The sequence below is a fragment of the Monodelphis domestica genome, chromosome 6 (assembly GCF_027887165.1).
Source record: "Monodelphis domestica isolate mMonDom1 chromosome 6, mMonDom1.pri, whole genome shotgun sequence".
NCBI classification, from domain to species: domain Eukaryota; kingdom Metazoa; phylum Chordata; class Mammalia; order Didelphimorphia; family Didelphidae; genus Monodelphis; species Monodelphis domestica.
The window spans coordinates 108,356,703-108,381,488 of NC_077232.1; the positions used below are offsets into that span (position 1 = coordinate 108,356,703).

Sequence of the window (24,786 nt, forward strand, 5' to 3'; positions counted from 1 at the left end):
TCTACAAAGTCTTATTAAAGACCTACTCTGTATAGATCAGGGACAGCTATGTGGCACAGTGGATAGAGCTTGGGCCTGGAGTCAGGAAGATTTAGGTTCAAATCTAGTCTCAGACACTCTTGAGCTCTGTGACCCTTAGAAAATTGCTTAATCCTGTTTGCCTCAGTTCCTGAGCTGGAAAAGGAAATGGCAAACCACTCCATATCTTCACCAAGAAAATCCCAAATAGAGTCATGAAGAGTAAGACATGACTGAAACCAATTGAACAAGAAATGTACAAATCATTATGCATGGCAATGGTAGAGATATATATACTAAACAGATAAGATATGAACCTTGCTCTTACAGTAGAAGGTATAGTAGTGGAAGTAGTAGGACTGTAGTAGTAGAAGGATAAAAAAATATAATAGCAAATATGTATATAGCATTCTAAAATTTGCAAACAACTTTATCTCAATTGAGCCTCACACCAACCTTGTAACAAGTATCAATTCCCACTTTAAAGATGAGGAAACCGAGGTTTAAAAAGATTCAATGACTTGCCCCTGGTCACATAGCTATAAATATAAATTAGGATTAGAACTCTCTTAAACCCCACCATCTTTTAACTATACCATGCTACCTTTGGGGTATAAGATGGATGATGGAGAGTTCTTTCCAGATCCTCTACATAAGGAGGGAGCCCAGGCAAAATCATCTCTTTATTTCCCACTCAGTTGCACTCCTTTGGATTTCATCAGGGCCCACTTATTCCCACCTCACTTTTAGCCTCCACAAAGCTTGGGTTATCTTCCAACTTTGGATTAGGAGCTGCTTGAGGGTAGACTGTCTGTTGACTTTATTATATTGAGTACAGTGCCTGGTGCATAAAAATAAATGCTGGGTGACACACTGACCTTTCAAGCAAAAATATATGAATACTTGAAAAGTCATGGAGTGGAAAAAAATATTTCTGAAACAAAAGTTGAGGAAATAACAGGTCTGAACTGATCCCACTCAATAACACAAGGATAAAAATATAACTTGTTTGGCATTAAAAGTCCTTAACAAACTGGCTCCAAACTACATTCTAGGCTTATATAGATTACTTTTACACACTACAATCTAGTCAAACTGAAGTTCTGGCTATTTCATTTTTCATCTATCTGCTTTTGCATAGGCTATCTCTGGTTCTGCAGCTAAAAACCCCTCTCCTGGTGTTTATATTGTTTGCCTTAGGTTCTCAACACATGTTCACTGATAAGGTAAAAGGACAACAGGATGAGTAGACATATAGTAGTCCCAACTGTTCTACACCATACAAATTGTGATGATTCTAAAACTTAATTACAAAGTTTGAAGTTTAAGTGCCATGCCACATAAAATTTAGTAGAGACAATCTTTGAGAATTTCAGCACCATAAAAATCTTTCCCTGAGGCATGGTGATGAACCTCTCCTAGGTGAGTTATGCTGTTCCTCAGGCAACACAGATAGAAAGAATATTGCCAAGCCACTTTCTAAATTGGCAAAAGCTACCAGAATTCAAGCCCTTAAATAAATTCCCAAAACCAAGGAGGAAATAGAATTGGACTTAAGTGAAGAAAAGAGATACCAATCAAGAGTTTTAAAAATACTGATATAGGGAATGAGTTGGAATCCCAGCTCATGAGCAGTATGTAACTTTGGGCACCTTAAAATCTATTAACATATTTTCGGGGGTGGGGGGGGAGAATGGAGATAATATTAGCTATACTCCACAAGGTGGTTGTGATCTCACTCTATAAATAACCAAATGCTTTTATATTTTATATATACATATATATTCAAATGGCTTCTCACAGTTAAAATGCTTCTTTATCAATTGGCTACTGCTCCAAAAGCAGGTTTTCAATGGGAGACAGGTGACCTGAGAAACCTTATGTCCCTTTGGATTTTTAAATATACTAACCAACCTTAAAGAACTATAATCAGGATTAGCTTCCCTGCTTCACTCTATCCCAGACTTTCCTATTACTATGAAGTCATGAAATTCTTTCAATGGAATTGAACTTGAGTAAGGAAGATCTGGGCTAAAATCCTTCACATGACATATTTCCTCATTCGTAAAATGGAGACAGTTATACTACTTGATGGGACTGTTGTGAAGTTCTAATGATATGATAATATAAAATGGCTGCACACTTTATAAAGCATGATAAAAATTTCAATTATCATTACTAAATGCTCTATTATGATTACAAAAACCTTTGGACCTATATGGTGAATTAAGATAGCCTTCGTGGTCTGTTTCTGAGGAACCACTGGTGAACTTTGGTAAATCCTCTAGAGATGAAGCTCTTTTATAATAAAGCATAATTTTATTATCTCACTATTCTTGTCACTCCATTTTATCATTCTAGGAAGAAAACTTAATGTTATTACTCATTCTAAAGTGTGGGTTATGTCCCATATGTGGGTTATGTGGGCATCTCCCGCCCCCCCCATGCAGTAGCACATCTTGTGAAATTCCTGTCCACGTTTTTCCATAAATTCATCTTTTCTAACTGTATTATGTCCCTTGCCTAAGAATTCAACATCACTGTCATTAATAGCTCCAGTAAAATAAGGATAGTATGCCGAACAATATTATAGGCATCAACGAGTTAAACAGAAACAGTTACAAACAGATTCTGGACAGAGTTCAATTATAAATTATTGGTCAAGCAACTTTGAAGCTTATGCCCATACTTGTATTAGCCTTAATGACAGGCTTTGTCATGAGTCAAGAGTAGAATCTGATAAAGCCCATCTGATGAAATGGTCAGTATTTCAAAGCTTGCTCTACACCTTCCATATGCTAGGTAAAAACTGCTCAAGTCATTTGAATATATCAGCCTCAGTTTCCTCATCTAAAAAAAATGAGGATAATATTTGCACTACTTTTCTCACAGGGCAAATTTGAACAATCATAAAACCTATGTATAATGGTCAACTATAAAATCAAACACTTAATTTAAAAAAGCTTTCTGGCAATTCAATTTTCATCCCAACATGAAGTAGGTTAATTACTAGTAAGGATAATCAAAATCTAACCCATCCAATGATGCCTCAGCTCTATTTCCCTCTGGCAGGCAAACCTATCATATGGTATTGGGGTCTCAGGCCTGAATTAGCTGGACCACATGGCAGCTGGGGTGGGGTGGAATGGCCTGAATAGGTCAAATGAACAAGAAAATAGCCTTAACATATTGGCCTGAATGGAAAGCCACAGAATTCTCCCTTAAATACTGTTAACTGAGCTGCGGATGAGATCACAATTCCCTTCAATTGGAAATAAAACAACTTTTGGTGGGTTCCTGCCTTTGGACAAGTGTAAAGAGGCAGACATGAATTTAGTTATAGATATCAGAAAGTAAAGTGCTTTTTGTCCTGCCATAACTATGGTGCTAAAAATTCTACTCTACTAGAAGGGGGAGGCGGGGGAGAAAAATCCCCTCCACACACTATTAAAAGAAGTAATTTTCAAAAGCAACAATACATAGGGACAAAGTTGGAATTATAAGCATTAAAAAACTATCATCTTCACTATACCAAGCAATCTTAAAAGTAGTTAAAAAAAAGTACAAGAAAGGGAAAACACCAGAGTAGTAACAGAAGATGCATATATAAAAATCACATAATTTACACAGGGCTGCTGAAAGAACCTGGTCATCTATGTCATACTATCAAGTAGTCTTCATGCTTCCTGCTACTTTCAAATAGTTCTTTCCTTACTATCTCTGACTAGCCAGACCTCCACCTTTGATTCAAGCAGACTAGAAAGGTATTTTCATGATCTCTTAAAATGTAAATCTAAAAAATCTAAAACCTAAAGGAGGAACTAAATTTCACTAGTATGTCTAAAGATTAGGGAGTGTTTACCACTTTCACCCAAGGCCACATAACAAGTTATTGAAAGGCCATCAACAGAGCCCTGATTTCTGGACTTTCAGGCCAGTGTTCTTTAAACATTCATTAAGTATGTACTAAATTCCTACAATGCATATAGTCTAAGGCTATTTCACTCAAAGAATAGAAATTATATGGGAAAAAGTCCTTTACTCTACCAAAGCTACACCATAACTGGGGAGGTTAAACATATTCACAATTCTACAAAGAATTCTAGCAACATATTTATCTCAAAATGTATTATATGAGCTAGAAATAATGTAGGTGGCAAGGGACTGTATTTCAAAAGGATGAAGAGTTTTCATAGGTAAACTACTGAATTAAATACTAAAACAATATCAAATGTAGTAAGCCTGGAGAAGAGTAGTAGAAGTCCAACCTATTTTAAGGCAAAGTACTGAAAGAAGCTAAGGAAAGGATGTAGGAATACTGGAAATAGTACCACACATGGCAGCTCCCAATGATGATAAGATAAGGGAATAGGATAGGAAACTTGAGAAGTATTATTCTAACCTTCTCACTTTCTTTCTCCCAACCCCATCAAATTTAATTACTATGCAGTAGAAATGTGATTTTGGGATGCTACCTGGCCTCTCTCACCAAAAAACTTGTGATTTGTTTTTAGGGAATAAAATACCTCATACTGAAAATCAAGGTAGAAAGACAAGAATCCCCAAGTAAAGTGAAATGTATGGGATCTTAGGCTATCACTTAATGTAGGACATTGTTTCCTAATTCCAACTATACCAGGGACTGACAAAAGAGATTAGGGGAGTCTAGGCAGAAAGCAGGAACTAAATCAGTAAGTCATGGAACATTTAAGGGCAGACTATCTGCCAAATACTGCATCACATCATGTTAAGTATAGGAGATACAAAGAAAGGCCCAAAAGTCCCTTCTCTCAAGGAGCTCATAGAGAAGGCAATATGCAAGTAATTCTATACAAACAAGATAGATACAAGGTGAGGACTTTAGCTGAAACTTTAAAAAAGTCAGGGAAGCCATAGAAAGTTTCTGGAATGTTAACAAAAAGGTCTGGCACCAAGAGATGGAATTTTTGTGGGAAGAATAGTGAGGACAGTTTCACTGGATTGCAGAACACATGGAAGGTAACTAGAAAGTTCAGAAGGGACCAAGGATTAGGATTTAACAACTAATTAGGTGAGGACAGAGAGGAGCAAGGAGTGGAGAATGACATCTATGCTGTGGGCCTGGGTAACTGAGATGGTGGTACCCTTGACAATTCTGGGAAATCTGGATAAAGGGGATTATTTGGAAGAAGTTGGAGGTAAAGACAATGAGTTCAGTTTCAGATGTGTTGAATTTAAAATGTCTATAGGATATCCAGTTTGATATGTCCAATAAGCAATTGCAGATGTGAGACTGATGAGCTAGCTGAGAGTTTAGGAAGGAAGTAGTTCTGAGAGTGCATAAGCAAAACTGAAATTATGAGAACTGAAAAGATCACAAATGAAAAAGTATATAGAAAAGGGTCCAGGAGAGAGGCCTTTGGGTAAAGATCTAACAAAGGAGATGGAAAAGAGGTTGATCAAAAATCTCACTATTAAGCCGCAGAGAGGTCAAGAAGGATGAGAATGGAAAAAAAGGCCATTAGATTTGGCAATTAAGAGTACCTTCCATACTTTGGAAAAAGTAGCTTCAATTGAATGATGAGGTTGGGAGGAATCAAGAAAAATAGAAAAGGCTTAAGGCATAAGAACATTTAAAAAAAAAAGAAAGAAGGCTCATAGAGATAAAGGGGTGTTAAAGGTCATTTGGTCCAATGGTTCCCAACCTAATCAACTTCTATTTAGGGCTTCAAAATGATACTAATGACTGTTCTAGTACTATAAATTATTGGTCAAACTACATGATGACAAAAAGCAACTTAATTTTTGCAAATGAATGTATTTTATTAACCACAACGTATCTATACTTACTGATAAGTATCAATGGATACAGAACTACAGAACATGTACAGGAAACATGTTCTATAGAACATGTGCTTTCTTTTTTATTACATGGAATCGCTTAATGAGAAGATCCTCTTACAAAAAATTCCACACCCTTAGGTTAAAAAGTGGTGGTGTCCAGCTCACAATGATAGATTTTATAGATGAAAAACTAATGCTCGGAGATTTTTTATTTAAAGTTCAATTTCAGAAAAGCTACAGAATCAAGATTCAAATGCAGGATACTACACTTTGGAAAGAACAATGGTTCTGAGAGTAAGAAGACTAGGGTTGAATGAAATCTTGCCTGATCCTTACCACCTGGGAAATTGGGAAAGCCAATAAATCTTTATAGTTCCCAGTTTTCTCATTCAGGAAATCAGAAGTTTAGATTAGATGGAACTTAAGGAACCCCCAACTCTATATTCAAGATCTTATGTTTTGCAACCAAGTCAAAACTTTCTAGATTTGCATGACGATTGAATAATGAACATTGGCTAACAATAACCCTTTAAGGCTAGCAAAATATTTTGCATATATGCCCACAACTTGTACCATAAATGACACTTATTCATAGGATATGTAATCAATCTAAATGGTATATCAGATCCTTTCCTATTTTAATCAATAAAAGAATCTAAGAACCTCTTTATCCAGAAAGTATAAAAGGCAAAGACAAATTTAAATATCCAAGTAATTTTGTCTTTGAAAAGGCAGCAAATTGGAGCAGTATTTTTGAATAGTTGCTATACCTCCCGGAAGTAGATTTTTGTACTTCTAACAGAATTAAATAAGCAACTTTGTTATAAATGAGCTTTGTTCTCAAGAAGATAGTATTTAAACACAAAAATAATTTATACAAATAAAAGTATTTTTTTTAATTTCTTTTTAAATTTTTAAAAAGTTCTTTAGGAATTTAAGAAAGAACAGCATGCAGATGATAAGCCCACTTCCTTTTAGTAACTTCAAGCATAAAGATGTTTATTTTCAAACCAAAACTAAAAGGAACCAATTCATAAGATAATAAAAATCACAACAAGAAACCACCAATAATATCAACTAATCCTACCCTCTCCCTTTTAGAGATGAAGAAAGTTAAAGAGAGTTGTGTCCTAGGTCACAATGGGCAGCAAATAGAAGGGCAAAGATTAAAATCTGATGGAAGTTTCTTTTCACTCTACTACATCTTGACTATTAGACTCTGTGAGAAAGGACTCTATATGTGACATAATAGGATATGGCACTGGACAGCCATAAGTGCCCAATTACTCCAATCCCTTCATTTTACAGATGAGAAAACTGAGGCCCAGAGAGGGTAAACAATTTGTTTAAAGTCATACAATCACTAAATTGAAAAAATAAAAGCAAACAAATACCCAATTAATTGGCTGTGTAATTTTAAAAAGTGTCATAGCTCTGGGGTGCATAAGACTTTGTAAATAAATCAATGTGTCTTGAATTAAGTCTATATTAAAAATTAGAAGAGTAATAATCATTAATAGTCCAAATTCAGGGATCACTTGAGTCAACAACTAACATTTCTATAGTATTTTAAAGTTTTCAAAATTATTTACATATATTATTTCATATATACTAGCTCAAATATTGTGAAACAGGCACTATAGATATTAATCTTCATACCTTAATGGTACTAAGGCAAAAGGAAGCTTAAAGAAATTGCTCTTTGTAGTACACTTGCTAATTTAATTGGAATTGTCAATTAAAGTTTCATTTCAGATTCTGGATATCCAACACACAATCTCCTGAGGAATAAAATTCCCCTCTCCTTAAAAAAATTTTTTTTGGAAGAAGAGAAGGAGCAAAGTACTCAGAGTACTTATTGGTTAGTCAGGACAAATTCCAGGGGTTGGACTACAGCAATGGCTTATATTATTATAAATGTCAATTATTTTAGGTCTTAGCCAATCAAGCTGGTCAAAGAAAATTCAAATATTAAGCATTTAATACATGTAGTATATATATATGAAGAACATCTGTTCTGACTGTAAATTCAAACTGACTACCATTTGGATTTTGTCCCACTCATCATGCAATGACAAACAGCATAATTCAAATATAAAATATGATGAAACCTTTTAAATTATCTTGCCATCATGTAGTGTGATGAGAAGTTTAGGGACTGAAAATAGGAATAACTCCTGTATTTTGAGTTTATAAAAGTAGAATCATTTAAAGTCTTCACAAAATAATTTTTAAAAAAAAATGCTCCAAGTCAATTGATATCAAACCTAAGCTTTTAATATTGAATGCACTAAGTGACAAACAATAACTCTTCAATATACCCTGATTTCAAGAATGTTTAGAATATTTAGAATATTTGATTTGCAGCAATATATCATGGCAAAAACCTAACCTTTCTACTTCAAAAATCTAGGTTCTTAGGACTTCTGAACAGATGGGAATAAGAGTTTTGGGGGGTGGGGAGGTGAAGAACAGGATGTGGAAACACATGTTGACCATTCTAATAGTATAACTCATGATCCCAGCACAGAAACAGAACAACATATTACCTATATCTATTAAGGCAGAGACTTTTGGAAGTGGCACTCACAAGGCTGCCAAAGGTGACCCATTAAAACAACAACAACAACAACAACAACAACAACAACAACCAACAAACAGCCAGGATTTTTTAAACCTGCAGACTTACATTTAAGTCAATTTAGAATGACTTTTCAATTAGCCGAGTATGAAAACTTCCTAAGCACTATCACATAATGTGATATAAGATGACAAAGTACAAAAGTGACCACTCCTCTGGAAAGATCCAAGAAAGCAGATGGAAGCTTTAGGGACCTTAGAAATCATCTGCTCCAACCCCTCATTTTAAACAAATGTATAGTCTCAGAGTGATTAAAAGCTGCCTCAGAAAATTCCTACAAAATGTTTCAGAAACAGTATTTTAAATGCAAAATCCAATTACGGAATTTTGGACAGCCAGTTAAAGCAAAAATAGAAAAATAATTTAACAGCTTTTATCACTTGTTTAGGGAGAAATGAGAATTCAAAAGTGCAAACTCAAATGAAAGAGTACTAAATTTGTATGTTCCCCAGTGCCTAATACAGTGTATTTACAACTAGTAGGCAATTTCTTAAGTCTCCTTCACTGGATCATCTCCCAAGTGCACACTCCTAATTCAGGTTCAGGCCAAAGCAATATCCAGGATCATCCTCTCTCTCTCTACACCCTCTCCCAGTGATCTCATCAACTTCCTAAGGCTCAATTATGATCTCTATGTGGATGATTCTCAGATCTATATATTTAGCCCTAATGTCTTCCCTCAGCTTCAGACCCACTCATCATCAGCTGCCTGCTGGACATTTCCCACAAGATGTCCTGGTATCAAAATGCAGCATATCCAAAACAGAACTGTGTTTCCTTCCCAAACCTTGCTCTTCCAACTTCCCTATTTCTGTCAAAGGCACCACTATCATCCTTCTGTCACACAAATAAGCAACCATGGAGTCATCCTCAACTCTTTATTCTCCCTTACTCCCCACATCTAATTAGTTGCCAAGTCAATTTTACCTCCATAACTTTATCTAGAATCTAGCCTTTTCTCAATTCTCCACCACCCTTGTTCAAGACCTCTTCACATGGACTATGACAAGAATCTCATTTAATGTCTTCTCCTCTTCTCCAGTCTCTACTTGCCAATTCATTGTTTACACATTTGAGTTATTTAATAAGCATAGGTCTCACTATTGCTTCTAAGATACAATGCCTATTGATGATTGACATTCAAAACCTTTTAAAATCTGGTTCCAGTCTACCTTCCTATTAAGTATATATTATACATGATTCTTCTTCATGCACTCTACCTGCCAGTTGGAACTGGGTTCCTTGCTGTCCTACATGCAATGTTGGATTATACAGCAGAGGCAAGTCCAAACCCCTCATTTTACAGATGAGAAATGTACAGGGGGGTTAATGTCTTGCTAGAGGTCACAGTAATTTTAAGAGGGAAGATCTGATCTCAGAGTTTCTGACTTCAGAGTCAGAACTCTTTTCATTATCTTTTTTCATCCCATCTCCTAGCTCAGTGCTTTAGCTGGCCTTTGTAAGAGAGGATCTGAAATATATTGCAGCTATATTACACCTTCCATTACTGAAATGCACTTTTTCTTTTTTTTTTAAGCCCCCATCTCTGAAAATTCCTAGCTCTCTCCAAAACTCAATTCAAGTGCTGGGTCCTAACAAGAGATGACTCCTGAAACCCCTCACTCTCAAAATTACTGTGTGCCTAACTGTTTGTATTGTACATTTACTTGTGCATCTGGTATCTATATCCCTTGACAAAATTTAGTAAGCTCCTTGAAGGAAGGAGCAATTTTGATTTTCTATTTATATCCACTATAGATGCTCTTATACTTACTGGTTGTCCAATATTACTCAGGTTAAATTAGATGCAGATCCAGGATTCAAATCCAAGTCATTTAATTTCAAATCCAATGTTCCTTCAACTATATTACACCTCCTCTTCAGAGTGAATGCATAATCCTTCATTTTGTACCATATATAGCTATATGGTTATAAGATCATTTTATAAAGATGAATCTTGCTACAGACTTACTAGAATTGTTCTGAAGAATTGAAAACTAAAAACTTAATAAAATTCTTACCTTTTGTCTTAGAATACTGTGTATTGATTCTAAAGCACAATAGTGGCAAGGGCTAGGCAATGGGGTTTAAGTGACTAGCGTAGGGTCACACAGCTAAGAAGTAACTGAAGTCATATTTGAACCTAAGACTTCCCATCTCTGGGCCTGGCTCAATCCACTGAGCCAACTAGTTCCCCCTAAACTAAAAACTTTTTACACATACACAACTTAAACTCAAAATAAATTGGTCAAACTGACAAGTGTCAAATAATTTTAACACTGAATTCTGAAAATTCAGTCTCCAGAGACTACCTTAAATTGACATAATTTAACCCCATGGATAAGAGACATTACTCCACAGATGTACTAACTTTACTTGGAGAAAGCTTTTAAAAGACAAAGTGAATTTAACATTCCTTTTAACAAAAAGCAGGTCTTAAATAAATGTTAATTTCAGTTTCTCAAAATACTCTAAACATTAGACTCACTACAGGAGACAAAGTCTCTGCCATCCCTAAGAATGACAAATGTGGTATGTTCTGCTTCAAAGAATTTAAGAACTCTGTGCTCTTTACTGGGCTATTGTGGATAATTTCTAGGAATATAGGCCTCTAAGAAACAAACTTTTCCAAAATTAAAAACTAGAAATGCATGCAAAATTATGTCCAAAATTGTGTAACTTGAAAAAGTCATGTGACATCCAAAATCGAGGTAACAAAAACTTTAAGCAGTAAATCTTTTCATGTTTTATTTATTCTCACTCTGATTTCAGAGAAATCATGATCCATTTATAGTATGCCTGGAGTAGGATTCATGATCAATACTTAAAAGGGGAAAAAGTATAATTTAATTTGTAATATAAATTCGATGAAATGGTTAATTGAGAGCAATTAGCTATGGAATTTACAGGATCACAGGATTAAAAACTGGAAGAGACCTCAAGAGAATATAGATTACAATGTCTTGATTTAGAGATGAGTAGGGGGAGAACACAAAATCCCCAAAGGATTAACTTAGTTGCTTAGTTAAACTAAGAATCTTAGCCCTGAGATGCAGAATAGTATTCATTCCACAAGCAAGATTCTGCGTGAATCAGTTTTGTACTTTCATGAGTTTTAGTAAAATCTATCCCATTTCAACCAACAAGATTCAGAAAGAAAACAATCTAAGCAAATGTGCCAATAGACCTCCAATGCGTCTTCCGAATGGATAACTCATTTATCCAGTTACAAGAAAAAGAAAAGGAAAAAAATGCCTAACGGTTAAAGATCTAATTAAACTCAAGCCTCAAAACAGTTGCAAATAAAAGTCTTTAGAAAGCTTCAGATCTCAAAATAGTCGGAGTCTGAGTTAGAAAAGCAGTGGACACCATGAGGTCCTTTCACTGTGGTTGCCCGCGATGACCAGGACTAAGCTTTCAAACCAGGACACGCAAAACCAGAAGACCACAGGAGGTGGTTTAAGGGGCGGAAGTTGTCCTCTTTTAGCATTCACTTTGAAAGATTTTGAATGGATACAACCCAACCAAGCTCCCGCCAGCAACGTAGACCGGGAAGCTCCCCGGACCCCGGGTCTCCTGCATGGGTCTCGGCAAGTGTGAGCGTGTACGGACTCGGACACACACACACACACACACACACACTCAAACATACCACGCGCGCACGCCCTTCCCCCACAATCTCTTCCCGTCGCGCTGGCCCCAGCCAAGGAACACACCCTCCCCGGCCCACACCCGGGCCCACGCGCCGCTTTGCCTTTCCCGGACTCGGCTTCTGTTCGCCCAGGCAGGCCCAACTCTCCCTCCCACAGGCCCTCACTCCCCTGATCCCCCGGGGAAGTGGCGTGGGATGGGGGGGGGGGGTGTCCCGGGCTGCGATTATCACTCAGGCCACGAGGCTCTCCGATCCCCCTGGAGACCTTGATCTCCTGCAGCTCCAGAAGAGCTGAGAAGGTGGAAGCAGAGAATAAACTCGTGCCGGGGCACCCTAGCCTACCCGGCTGGGGTTGGGCCTGGCGTTGGCGCCGCCATCCGCCGGCGTCCCGGGAGAGAAGAGTCTCCTACGGGCCGCTTGGCACAGGCCTGAGATCCGAAAGAAAATATTAGTGATCTCAGGCCGGCCAGACCCGGCAGAGGTTTCGCCTCCGCCCGCCCGGACATCAACAAAGCCCAGTGCTCCCTCCCGCCTCGGGCCGGCCTCGCTTACCCATCGGTCCCTGCACGTTTCTTGCCGGAGGGATAATCCTCCCCTAGGTCCAACCGGTGCCGCTTGGACATGGTCGCGCTGAGACGGCGGCGATGGAGGGAGAAATTTCAGAAGGCGAGAGAGGGAGCGAAATAAGGGGCAGCTGGCGGCAGCAGGGACAAGGGCGATCCTTCGCTCAGGCCCCCCCCCCACTTACAACAGCCTCCGCCGTGCGGCCAGGACCAGAAGGTAAAATGGCGGCGGCGGCGAGGACCGGGCCTGCGCGCGCGTCCCCGCCGCGTGCGTGCGTGCGTGTCTTGGTGCGCGCGCGCTGCGCTTGTCCTCGCCGTTTCTCTCTCGCTCATTCGTCCATCTGCCTGCCATACAACCCCTCCCGCCTTTCGCTGGGAAGAGAAGAGGGGGGGAGGGGCAGGAAATTACCCGCCCTCTAGGCTCGTCGTGATGAGGCACGTAAGACGAAAAGGCTGCTGGGAAGGTTACCTCCACCCCTCTCCCTATGAGAAGGAAAATCTTGGAGAAACGGGGAGAGGCGGGGAATCCCACGTGTTGTGGAAAGTTGGACTGAATAAAAGGACAGAGCTGACCGAGCAGAAAAGGTGGAATCCCACTCTCTGGCTAACCTGCCACCCTGTTGCCAGCCGGAATGCTGAAGAAACCCCCTCCCCCAAGTGCCTGAATTTCCCCCATTAGATATTGAATCACAGAACTTCGGAATTGGAAGGGACCTCACATTCCATAGTCAATAAATTAGCCAGCAGTTATTAGCGATCCGCTGTATGTTTGCTCGGTGATGGACCAACTCCTATCGGAATGAGAAGACCTCAACAAAGGCTCTGACAAGTGTTTATCCAGTCTTCGAAAACTTCTAGTGAGGGGGAATTTACTTCTGGAGGCAACCCATTTTTAGCCAAAGGAAAAACACCAAATGAAAAAAAAAATCCTATTGTCAATAACGATGAAAAAAAATGCCCCAAAGCATCACTGATAAGTGGAAGTCAACTTCACCGGGCAAATTTTCAAAGTTGACAAAAGTTGGAAATAGGTAAGGTTGGAGGAATTGTGGGAAAACAGACACTATGCATAGTGAGTGGAGCTGTGAATTGGTTCCATCATTCCGGAAAGCCGGATTTTTTCAGTGACTGAAGTATCCATTTCCTTTGGCCCACAGACTCCAGGTCTAAATTTTTCAAAGGAGGTCAAAGATAAAAAGCCTTAATATATCTAAAAATGTTCATGACAGCACTTATAATGTCAAAAAAAGGGGGGGGGGGTGAGGGGCAGCTGGGTAGCTCAGTGAATTGAGAGCCAGGCCTAGAGATGGGAGGTCCTAGGTTCAAATCTGGCCTCAGACACTTCCCAGCTGTGTGACCCTGGGCAAGTCACTTGACCCCCATTGCCTAGCTCTTGCCACCCTTCTGCCTTTGGAGCCAATATATTGGGTTTAAAAAAATAATACTAATGTCAAAAAAAATCCCTAGAAAAAATAGGTTAGGAAATGGATAATCATTTTGTGGTTCAAGAATGGAATATTGCTTTGCTGTAAGAAACAGTTGATGGGAAGAATACAGAAAAACATTGGAAGCTTTTAAATGAACCAATGGGGAATCAAGTAAGTAGAATCAAGAAAATCCCCAAATTGAAGTAGCTAAGTGGTTAAAGGATAGAGTGTCTGACTTGAGAGTCAAGAAGAGCTAAATACAGTGCAGTGATCCTTGGTAGGCTACTTAATTTCTCTAAGCCTCAGTTTTCTCAACTATAAAATGGGAATAATAACAAATCTCACATAGTAATGAAGATCAAATAAGATAATATATGTAAAATATTTTTTGCAAATCTTAGAGTTATATATTTGTACATAGTCTTTATTATTATTTTAGCAATTGAATAAATGGAAAGGACAAAAGAAAAAATTGAAAATGAATAGTGTAATTATAATGACCAAAGAAGAGATAAGAAAAAAATTTTCCCCTTCACTGGAGACTTGATAGACTACAGGCATAAAGTATTAATTATTCAATCAACATTTATTAATATATGCCAAGCACTATGGTGTCAGGGATGCAAAGAAAAACCAAAAATCATATATTCCATATGCTGTCAGATTCAGTTGATTTATTAGTTTTGCAGAACTGATTTTTTTCCTCCTTTTTTAAATAAAGAATGGCTTTCTGAGTAAAGAAAGGGAGAGGAATATATTTAGAAATGAAAGTGATACAAAAAAGATATTAATAAAAAATCTACTAAAAGGAGAGAATTGTTGGAGTGGAACCTTAGGTCAGGAAATAAGGTGTAAAGTCAAAAGTAATTTATAAAACTTAAAAGCAAAACTAAAGTCATGAACATTTAAAAAGAAAAAAACTTAGGACCAGTTTTATACCTCAAGGCTGTTTTGACAAAAAGTTTAGAAGGCTAGAATAACCACAGTGTGTCCCATGAGATTGGTGCCAGACTTGAACTATTCTTTGCTCTTAGGAACACCAAAATATAGTGGAAAAAGAGCACTTTCACATAATTCATCTGTGAATTATATGAAAGACTCTGTGAAATGCTTTACAGAAATCTGAAATTGTATAAGTGTTTTCCTGATCTGCCAGGATAGTAATCCTGTCAAAAAAAAGAAATGAAGTTAGTCTGGCATGACCTGTTCTTGATGAAGCCAGGCTTTCTTGAATTCTATCTCAAATGAATTACTAGGTGTATCTACTGCTATTCTTTCTACATTATAGATCCTATCTATGTTATCTAGTATGACAGGTATATACTGACTGTTTTCTCTAACTCTTTATACTTTAAAGTGTTTTATAAAGAGTATTACTAATATAATGCTTTCTACCCTGGCCTGAAGGCCAAGTATATCACTTGCCCCTCTCCAAAAGTTGTCCAATACTCTTAAGGGGTATAGGGTATTTAAACTCTCTGCCCATCACTTCAAACCTCCTTGATGGTGTTTCCCCAAGTATAAGGGGGTAATCCTCTACATCCCAGTTCTGTGATAAATGATTTATTTATTGATCTATGATCTAGTCCCTATTTTGTTTCTAATTAGTATCTATAATTCATTGTAATGCCATAGGAGAAATTACTATTTATTTTAAATTTATTTTTCCACATCTAGTTAGTCTAATATTTAGTCAAGTAGGATAATTAGTCAATATTAATTACATTTAGGATGATTGAATTAGACTATGGATCCTCTTTCTTATTTTAGATTTATAAATTGCATTTGCTTTTTAAAATCATGCTGAATAGGGAGTTTCACCCTGAATCTGATCATCCAGGTGTAGCATGATAGAGATGTTCTAATACTGTGTAGTCTCCCAGTTATTTTAAGAGCCCCTCCAATATTGCTATTCCCCATGGCAGCCCAACATGGAAGGCATACCTTTAGTCAATAGAGATGGCCTAATCCATCCTTTGATCACCCATGTCAACATCTGCCTGTTAGCCTTCTTGGGAGAGCTTCCTGAAGAGCCAGAGTATATAAATTTGTTGACAAATGAGATTTTGTATTTTACTCTGCTTCTTCTATGTCATCTGGGTAATAAGCACGATTTAAAAAACAAACAAACCTGTGCCCTGGAAGGAGCTGTATCTCAGATCATGAGGAAGATCTAAGGTTCTATTAATTAAAGGGGGCCAGTTCCCTTCATGAAAAGCTATTGGGTAAGAACTCTGCCTCACTGATTTTCCTTACAGATTGGACAAATTTTTGGAGCACAATTTCATTTAGCCAAATAATACAGATTAGCTTTTAAAAGGGACTATTTACTTCAAACTTATGATAAATATACAGACATACACTCCAACAGGAAGAGAATAATTTACGGGCACACACCTTTCCACCACCTCATACTCTGGAGTGGGGAAGGGGAGTAGATTCATAGTTTAGCTAGCCTCTTAGATTTTCCCTACAGGCCTGGCTGACATCTCTCCTGGACTTCTGGCTCTAAGGTAACTTTGGGGATCATACTAATGGGGATCACCCCTGGCACCTAAAACCAAAAAGGATGAATGCTACAGAAGAGAGACCCTAGGCCTATTTCTAGGAGCCAAAGGAAGAGAAGTGTGTATACCCTTCCCAGTTAAGTTCATGGTACCTAGACCATAGATGGGAACTGTGATATTCACCCTCTGAACACATCAGGAAACTGTGAGCTATAAAAAGAGACTCTTTTGGTCCCTCCAGTTTTAAAAATGAGTCTTTTTTCTGGCAATGTTCAAATAAAGGAGGCTATAACCATTCACATAGTAGGGAAACTCAGGATGCAGGGTGCTTCCATCTTATGCAGTCTCTATATGACCAGACCAAGTTTCTTACACTAGCAATTAGGGGCCCAAAGCAAGCTTCCCCAAAATGTCCTCAAATTAGCTTTTTTAAAACAAATTGTCCATTGTCACCATAAGAAGAACTGCTATAAATAATTATTTTAGAACATAAAGGTTCTTTTCCTTTTTTCCCTCATTCCATCAATTGGGGAATGACTAAACAAGTTGTATCATAATGATTATAATAATACTGCACCATAAGAAATGATAAGCAGGTTAATTTTTTTAAAATATAGAAAGACCTACATGGAATTATGAAGAATGAAATGAGCAGAACCCAGAGATCATTAAACAGAAATATTGTTTGAAGAATAATTTGTGTAGGTACATCTCCAGAAAAACTGATAAATAGAAACAAATAAGACATGCTTTAATATATACATATATTTTTTTTGGTCAAATGTTGTCCTCTGTAGTGCAGGGAAGGGAGAAAGAAAAAGAGATATCTGGGAATTTTAATGTAACAAATAAATTTTTAATTTTTAAAAAAAATAGTCAGGGGATAAGGCAAGACAAAAAGGCTGGGTAAGAATAGACAACCTGGAACACTGAAAACTCCACCTTGAATGCTGCTGGATTTGAGACAGGGGTGGAACTAAAGAGCAATGAGCTGGTCATTTGATGGTTTTCTACTTTAACTTCATTCCTGTTAAATAGTTGTTAAACTCAGTTGTTTCTGTGCTACTGAGAGATTATAAGTCTAGTCAGTTCCTTTTAAATATATGGTTTGATCGTTCCTTTTTATAGCCTCCTGGAAGCAAAAACTCAGGCAACCCCTGTAAATGTAGTTTTTAGGCTAAATCACCTCAGAGACCTTCTGCCAAGTTTCAGATTCAATGATTTCTTTAACAAACTTTTTGTTTGTTTCTATTAATTAATGGGGCTAGATGCTTATTTTTCCACTTCTTCAAAATCTTCCTGAACATAACCTGCACATAACTCTCAGGTATCCTTGATGACGTTATGAGAAGTGAATAGACATCACCTTTTTACAATTGCACGAGTGGCTTAAAGGTTCTACTTTCAATCAAGATCCTATTTATTAGGTTTATTGTTTGTTGACCATTATATCAATGATTCTGTAGCAGAAAATGCTATCATAAAGGCTTTCCTCCAGTAGGGTTTGTATCCCTGCATCTTTCAAAATCACATAGAATTCTTTGAAAAAAAATGTAACAAAAGATAACTTTGTTTCCAAACCTTCTGATTATTAATATTCGGCAAGCATAAAATAAGGAGACATACTTACCAAAAGTGTTTGCCATTGTCATGGACTATACCAAAGTATACTAGTTTATATGGTAGAGGGATTTCTTATGGACAATTAAGTCCTCTGTGTTTTGATGCTTCTGAACAACACTGTACTGATATCAAGTCCCAGCATTTGCTGAGCCTCCTATGTAAGATCCATAATTAAAAGATTTCATCCTAAGTCTCCATATAGCAAAGACTACTTGACTGGTGAATCCTTATTTCCCAGGCCAAAGTATGCAGTTGTATGGATAACTGGAGAGCTATGTTATATGTGCATATATCTTGGGCATTCACTGGAACTTAATGGGAAGAGGAAACCATGTTTGATTACATTTGAGAAATTGTTTTTAATCAATTCCAATCTCCTCCAAAATACAAACATATCTTTTAAAATATTACAGTTCTTCCAGTGATGCTGTGTGGCTTCAATTCATAGAATACAAGGTCACTAAAGAATTAAAGTTGAGACTCCCTCAAAGTACGATAAAGAAGTTCATGGTGACTAGGCTACAACACATTAGCAATGAAGAGCAACAGTTCAAGAGAATTCAGAAAAAGAAGCCCTGGTATAGAACTGGAAAAAAAGGTGATCAGATCATGTAGTAAGAGGTGGAAATGCCCAATAAATGCCCAATCCACTGGAAGCCTTTCTTAGGCTTTTTTCCTCTCTTTGATATAGTCATGTAATAAGTGGACTGCTCTTTCACTACCTCTCCTTATATTGCTCTCACAACTTCTAGATCCATTTTATACTTGAACTTACAGCTAGATCTTAGAATTTATCTAGTAGAACCCCCTCATTTTAGAGATGAAGAAACTGAGGACAATATTTATTAAGTATTTAATAAATGCCAGATACCTATGCTAAGTGCTTTAGAATTATTATCTTCATTGTATAAATGAGGAACCTGAGACAAACCAAAGTTAAGTGGCAGCTAGTGTCTGAGGCTGGATTTGAACTCAGAACTTCGTGACTCCAGGTGTTCTTTCTACTATACCACTTTGCCTAGGGTATACAGACTCTAAGGAACTGAGCTGGCATTTGAACTCACACACTGTGATTCAGAATCCAGTATTCTTTCCACTATACCATGGTAATGTGTATTATTCTATTAGGTAATAGATATGATAGAACCTACTTGTGCCTACACTAGGTCTTTCCCTTGTTTTATAATTTAACTTTATATTTAGATTAAATATTTGCAAAATGAAGAAGTAGAGCAGAAAGAATACTGTTTTTGGAATCAGAAGAGAGTCTTGGATCTCCCATGTATTAGCTCTGTGGGCAAGTCACTTAACTGCTATGTGCTTCCATTTCCCCATGTAAAAATGCCCTCTGAGGCATCTTCCAATTCTTGTTCTGAGATCTTATGTGACAGGCACTATTTTAATCGCTGGGGATCAAATGCAAAAAGCATGACAGTTTCTGTCCTCAAAGAGCTTAAGTTCTGAGAGGGAAAGGCTACCTGTGTAGAGAAGTGAAGAGCAGAGATGTTTGCTTTTGTCAGGTAACCATTATATGATTACTCTCCTCAGAGCTAGAGGAGAAATAAATGGGGTTGGATGGATGTCTAGAGTTGGGGCTAGCTTATTTTCTAGCTGTAGCATAATGAATCATGATGGTATTGCTTTAAAAAATAATGAATCTAATGAAGTAGATGCTTCACACTGCATATTTCCATCAGCTGGAGTCAGTTACTATATTTTACATTATTATTATTTGGAATCATGTGAATTCAAATAAATGTGACCACTTTATAAGTTCCATTATTTGTACCTACTGTAACCCAGTTTTAAGTAGATGGATTGTCCATCCAGCTGAATGATTTGGGTCATATACATTTTTCAACTACTTTTTTTCCCATTGTAGATGATTTGCACTGCTATGTATTTCACCTAATAGATTTTTTTCATTGTACCAGGAGTTGATTCAATTAATGCCATCTGTAGTTTTTTTCAAAGCTTTCATGATTCTGATGAATCACTTGGATAAGCGTGTCTCCCTTTTTTAAAAACCTCATTTCATTATCAATACTTAGGGGATCATTGAACAAAATTTTATCTGTAGATGTGACATAAAATATTGTATGATTTAAAGATTTGGGAAATTTCTTGTTTGAAGAGAACCTAGATTCATTTTATTCTGAGTTAAATTAAAAAAACATTTAATAATAAACATAGCAACATCTTAAAATGGCTACATCTCTCAGTCAATTGTATGATCTTAAGGATGTGGTCTCTTCTAAAAGCACCTATAAAAAATGCTTGCTTCCTTCTAAAATGTTCATTAATAATCTTGGTTCATAGTACATTACTGTGTAGTATTGTAAAAGGATCTTTTCTCTCCTCTTTTCTTTTGAGTGATAAGGGAAAATAAATGGTTTCTACCAGATAGCTTTCATAGAGTAGAGATGATAGCAGGTGAAGAATTTTTTTTTTTTAAGTAGAAGAGCCAGGAGCATAAACCCAGAGAAAGGGGGAAAGGAAATGAAAAAAAGTGGGACACAGAAAAAAATATAAAATTGCCTTTTGCCCCTCTACCTTATATAGAGCAATAGCCAAGCCAGAACTGGGATTTGGAGAAGGTATTGGGCAGGGGGAGAGTCTACCTGAGGGGCCTTCAAATAATGAATTTTGAGTGGGGATTTTTTAAATAATATCTTTGAGATTAATAATTATTCATTTGAGAGTCCCTATTTTGTATCTTCCTTTTTTGAAAACAACATATTCTTCTCTAATATTATAAAGACAGTTGTCAGTCTATGATTACGGAAGAATATTATGCATATATTTCACCAGTTTGTTTTTTTTTATTTGAGGGCTTTGAACTTAGAAAAGTTAGAAAATAACCCAAAATATACTTGGACACTCATGTCATGAGAATTTGACAAAGGTTCACATTTTTAAAAAAATATAAGCCTGATGAGAGTTGCACATTCTGGGAAGGAGACAAGGAATCTAAAAGAAACTAGTCCCACTTCCTCCACCCACCCCTATGACCAGCTGTGTTAAAGGAACTTGATAAATTAATGGGAGATAATAATAGCTCTAGATATGTAGGAGGTAAGTGAAGTCTAGAATGTGGACTTGATAGAAAAAAAATGTGTGCCCTGTGGCACTAAAACTATCTTGAACAGTGGAGACAATCTTATCCTAGTTTCCTAAAAGGGAGGGAAAGATAAATTCCACAAATAATATATAGTAGTGAGTTGGAGCTGTCTTAACCATGCATACATTGCTTGGCTTTGTTCTAGGTCAGTGAGGGCAATTCTTTTAGAGATGGAGTACTGGCTCTGGCCCCACACCCCAAATTGAGTGCTATGCCAGCCCATCCCCACTCCTCACCCCCCCAATCCTGAGAACAAGTGCTATGCCCTGCCCACCCTTGCCTCTGGCCTTCCTTTTACCCCAGACAGGGAAGGGAAGAAGCACTTCCATTGGGCTGCTGTGCAGAGGTACAGGTGATGATAGGAACATGTGGAGAGGGGGAGGAGAGTAGCTTGAGTGCTCCACTCCCCTACAGTTCTGCTTCCACCAGCTATGAGCCACACTGTGAGCTATGCTCCTCTCAAACCTAGCTCCTCTTCAACCCCACCACAGGAATCACCTTCACTACAGACTCACTAGCCTACTGTCTGCACTGCATCTTCATGCATGTGAGGAACCCCCCCCCAAGCACCTTACTCCAGAGAGGGGATGTAGGAAGCTCTCCCATTGGACTGCTAGTCAGAGGGACAAGTAAAGTGAGCAATGTAGTCAAGTACATGGAGAGGGGGAAGGGAACAGCTCCATCCTGTGTCCCTCTGACTTTCTAGTAATGAACTCTGGTGGGCTACTGCAGGCATGTGCACAAGGCTCTGTGTGCCCTTTTTGACATATGTGCCATAGGTTTGCCATCACTGTTCTAGGTCTTTTCTTTTCTCTATTATATTTCTTGGTGATCTGATCAGTTTTCTTAGGCTCAGTTATTCTCACCTTGTAGATCTATATGCCCTGTTTTATTCTCTCTTCTCAGCATCAAAGATTTATCAGCCGGCATAGATGGTTTAAAGAACGAACTTGCCCCCAAAGAAGGGATATATAAAGATACCTCTTCCACTGGGGAGATGGGATTATTCACAGGTGTGGAACATTCCATAGAATTTCTGATTATTTTAGCTGTATTAGTTTATTTTCTTGAAATTTTGTTCTCTTCTTTTTACTAATAAATTATTTTTTGTTATTGTTATAGGGAATGGCTCTCTGAAAGAGAGAAGGAAGGAATAGAGAGGTAAATCTGGGCAATGTAAAAACAAAACTTATCAATAAAAATACATTTAAAAAGAAGGCATACAGGAAAACATTGTACACAGAGACTGATGCACTGTGGTACAATCGAAAGTAATGGACTTCTCCATTAGTCTCAATGCAATGTCCCTGAACAACCTGCAGGGACCAAGGAGAAAAAAACACTACCCATAAACAGAGGACAAACAGTGGGAGTGAAAACATGGAGGAAGGACAACAGCTTGACTACAGGGGTGGAAGCAATATGAAGTAGGAGAGACTCTGAATGAACACCCTACTGTGGAAACCAATAGCATGGAAATGGGCTCCAGTTGAAGAAGCATGTGATACCCAGAGGAATTGCACATCGCCAATGGGTGGGGTGGGAGGAAAAAAAAGTGATCTTTGTTTCTAATGAATAACATTGGAAAATGACCAAATAAAATAAACGCTTAAAAAAAAAGAAGGCATAGATGATTTGTCAAAATTTTATATTGAAAAAAATGAGGATATTTTCTATATTACGATAAATAATCAGACTCTAAAAACAGCTTGACAAATTGTAAGGATGAACAGAATACAACAAAATAAAATTTAATAGGGAAAAATTTAAAGTTTTCCCCTTAGGTTAAAAAAACAACTATATAACTATGATGGAGCATGTAGCTAAAAAGTCTTCTGAGGTTCTTATGTATTGAAAGCTCAACATAAGATGTGGCAGCCAAGAAAGCTGATGTGATCTCAGATTAATTAATATTGTCCAAAGTAAAAGGGATAATAGTCTCACTACTCTTCTCTTGATCAGGCCATATTTTGAGTATTATGTATGGTTTGGGGTGCTATGCTTTAGAAAATACATTAACAGAGTGGCATACATTTATGATAAGACAAAAGGACTTAAGACAAAAGGACTAAAAACCATATCATATGAGGATCAGTAGAAGGAACTGGAGATGTTTAACGGGGAGAAAAGAAGACTTACTAGAAATATATCTTTCTTCAAGTAGACTTGTAGACTCTTCATTATATGATAGAGGACTTAGGTTTGTCCTGCTTGGTTCTAGAGAAGAATATTGGATCCAGTGAGTAGAAATTATAAGGAAGCAGATGTCGAGTTGACATTAGGAAAAAAAAAACAATTAGATTAGAGCTGCTCCCAGTAAAATAGGCTGCTCCAAGAGGAATTGAGTTCCAAATTATTGGAAGTCTTCAAGTGTAATTACACTTGCTAAGCATTTTGGTCAGTATTCATGATTTGTAGAGATGTATATAAATGATTTGTGAAGTCCTCTTCAACTCAAAATCTGTGATTCCAAGAGGCAGAAAAATAAAGAAGATTGAATCAAAAGACTTGGCTTCCAGGTCTGGTACACTTAGCTGGGTGACCCTAGGGAAACTATTTTATATCAGTCTCAATTTCCTCATCTGAAAAATCGAGTTTGACTATCTTTAAGGTCCCTTTTATTTTTTACATTCTATAATTCTATAAGAGTAGAATTACACTTCAGGGTTTTGTTTTTAGGTGTACATTATGCTGAGTTTAGCTGGATCCAAGAGGCATATCTTGTTGGTGAAATTGTCGGGGTTTGGCAACCACAGATAAGACTGATTTGAGTATAGAGACTCATATCTGAAATGTTTTATAAAGTTTCCTCTGAACCCAACAGCAGCTGGGTGAGGGAGGGGAGAGAGAAGAGGGAGATATAGTATTTTCATACAACCACTGCTAGGTATATATCAATTCCAGGCAAAACTCTAGAATGGGTTATTAGACAGATGGTTTATGAGGAAAGAGAAGTGATGATCACTAGAAATCATCATTTGAAACTCTACTTTTACAGACCTTAGTTTCATTTTAAAAAAGTCATGCTGAGCCACATTTTTTTCACACGATATTCATAATAATGTTATTCTCAAGTGCTCAAACAGATCTATGATCTCATCAATTTATATAGTTCTTACAATGCAGATTGCAGCCCCTTCATATCTGCCCATATCCTATGACATTTGGCCATGTGTTCCCATAAGTTTTCCAAAGATAATTAGCCTAATATGTTTGAGGTCTTCCTTACTTTCTCTTAACATTGCAGAAATACCACTGGAGCACCAAGGCTCTCACCTGCCATCCCTCAACCTCATAATAGGATTAACATTTTATTTTCCTAGCACAATCTTCATTTCTCTTAAAAATTCCTCAACTGTTTTGTGTCCTCATATTTTTCAGCCTGTTCACACCCACCATGTGCCCTGCCCT

At 37.4% G+C, this 24,786-nt stretch overlaps 1 protein-coding gene and 1 long non-coding RNA gene across 2 annotated transcripts in view; one reads left to right on the forward strand and one right to left on the reverse strand.

Moving 5' to 3' along the window:
- Positions 1-12,974, reverse strand: part of DHX15 (DEAH-box helicase 15) — a 68,303-nt gene extending 55,329 nt beyond the window's left edge. Inside the window, exon 1 of the mRNA XM_001362592.4 lies at positions 12,687-12,974. Coding sequence (XP_001362629.1) covers positions 12,687-12,757 — 71 coding nt within the window. The 5' untranslated portion in view covers positions 12,758-12,974. The remainder of the gene's footprint in view (positions 1-12,686) is intronic.
- Positions 12,975-13,057: 83 nt separating this feature from the next.
- On the forward strand, positions 13,058-22,563 carry LOC130455045 (uncharacterized). Its single transcript, XR_008912846.1, has 2 exons — positions 13,058-13,728; positions 22,498-22,563. It is a non-coding gene; the product is annotated as an uncharacterized LOC130455045 (long non-coding RNA).
- The last annotated feature ends 2,223 nt before the right edge of the window (positions 22,564-24,786 follow it).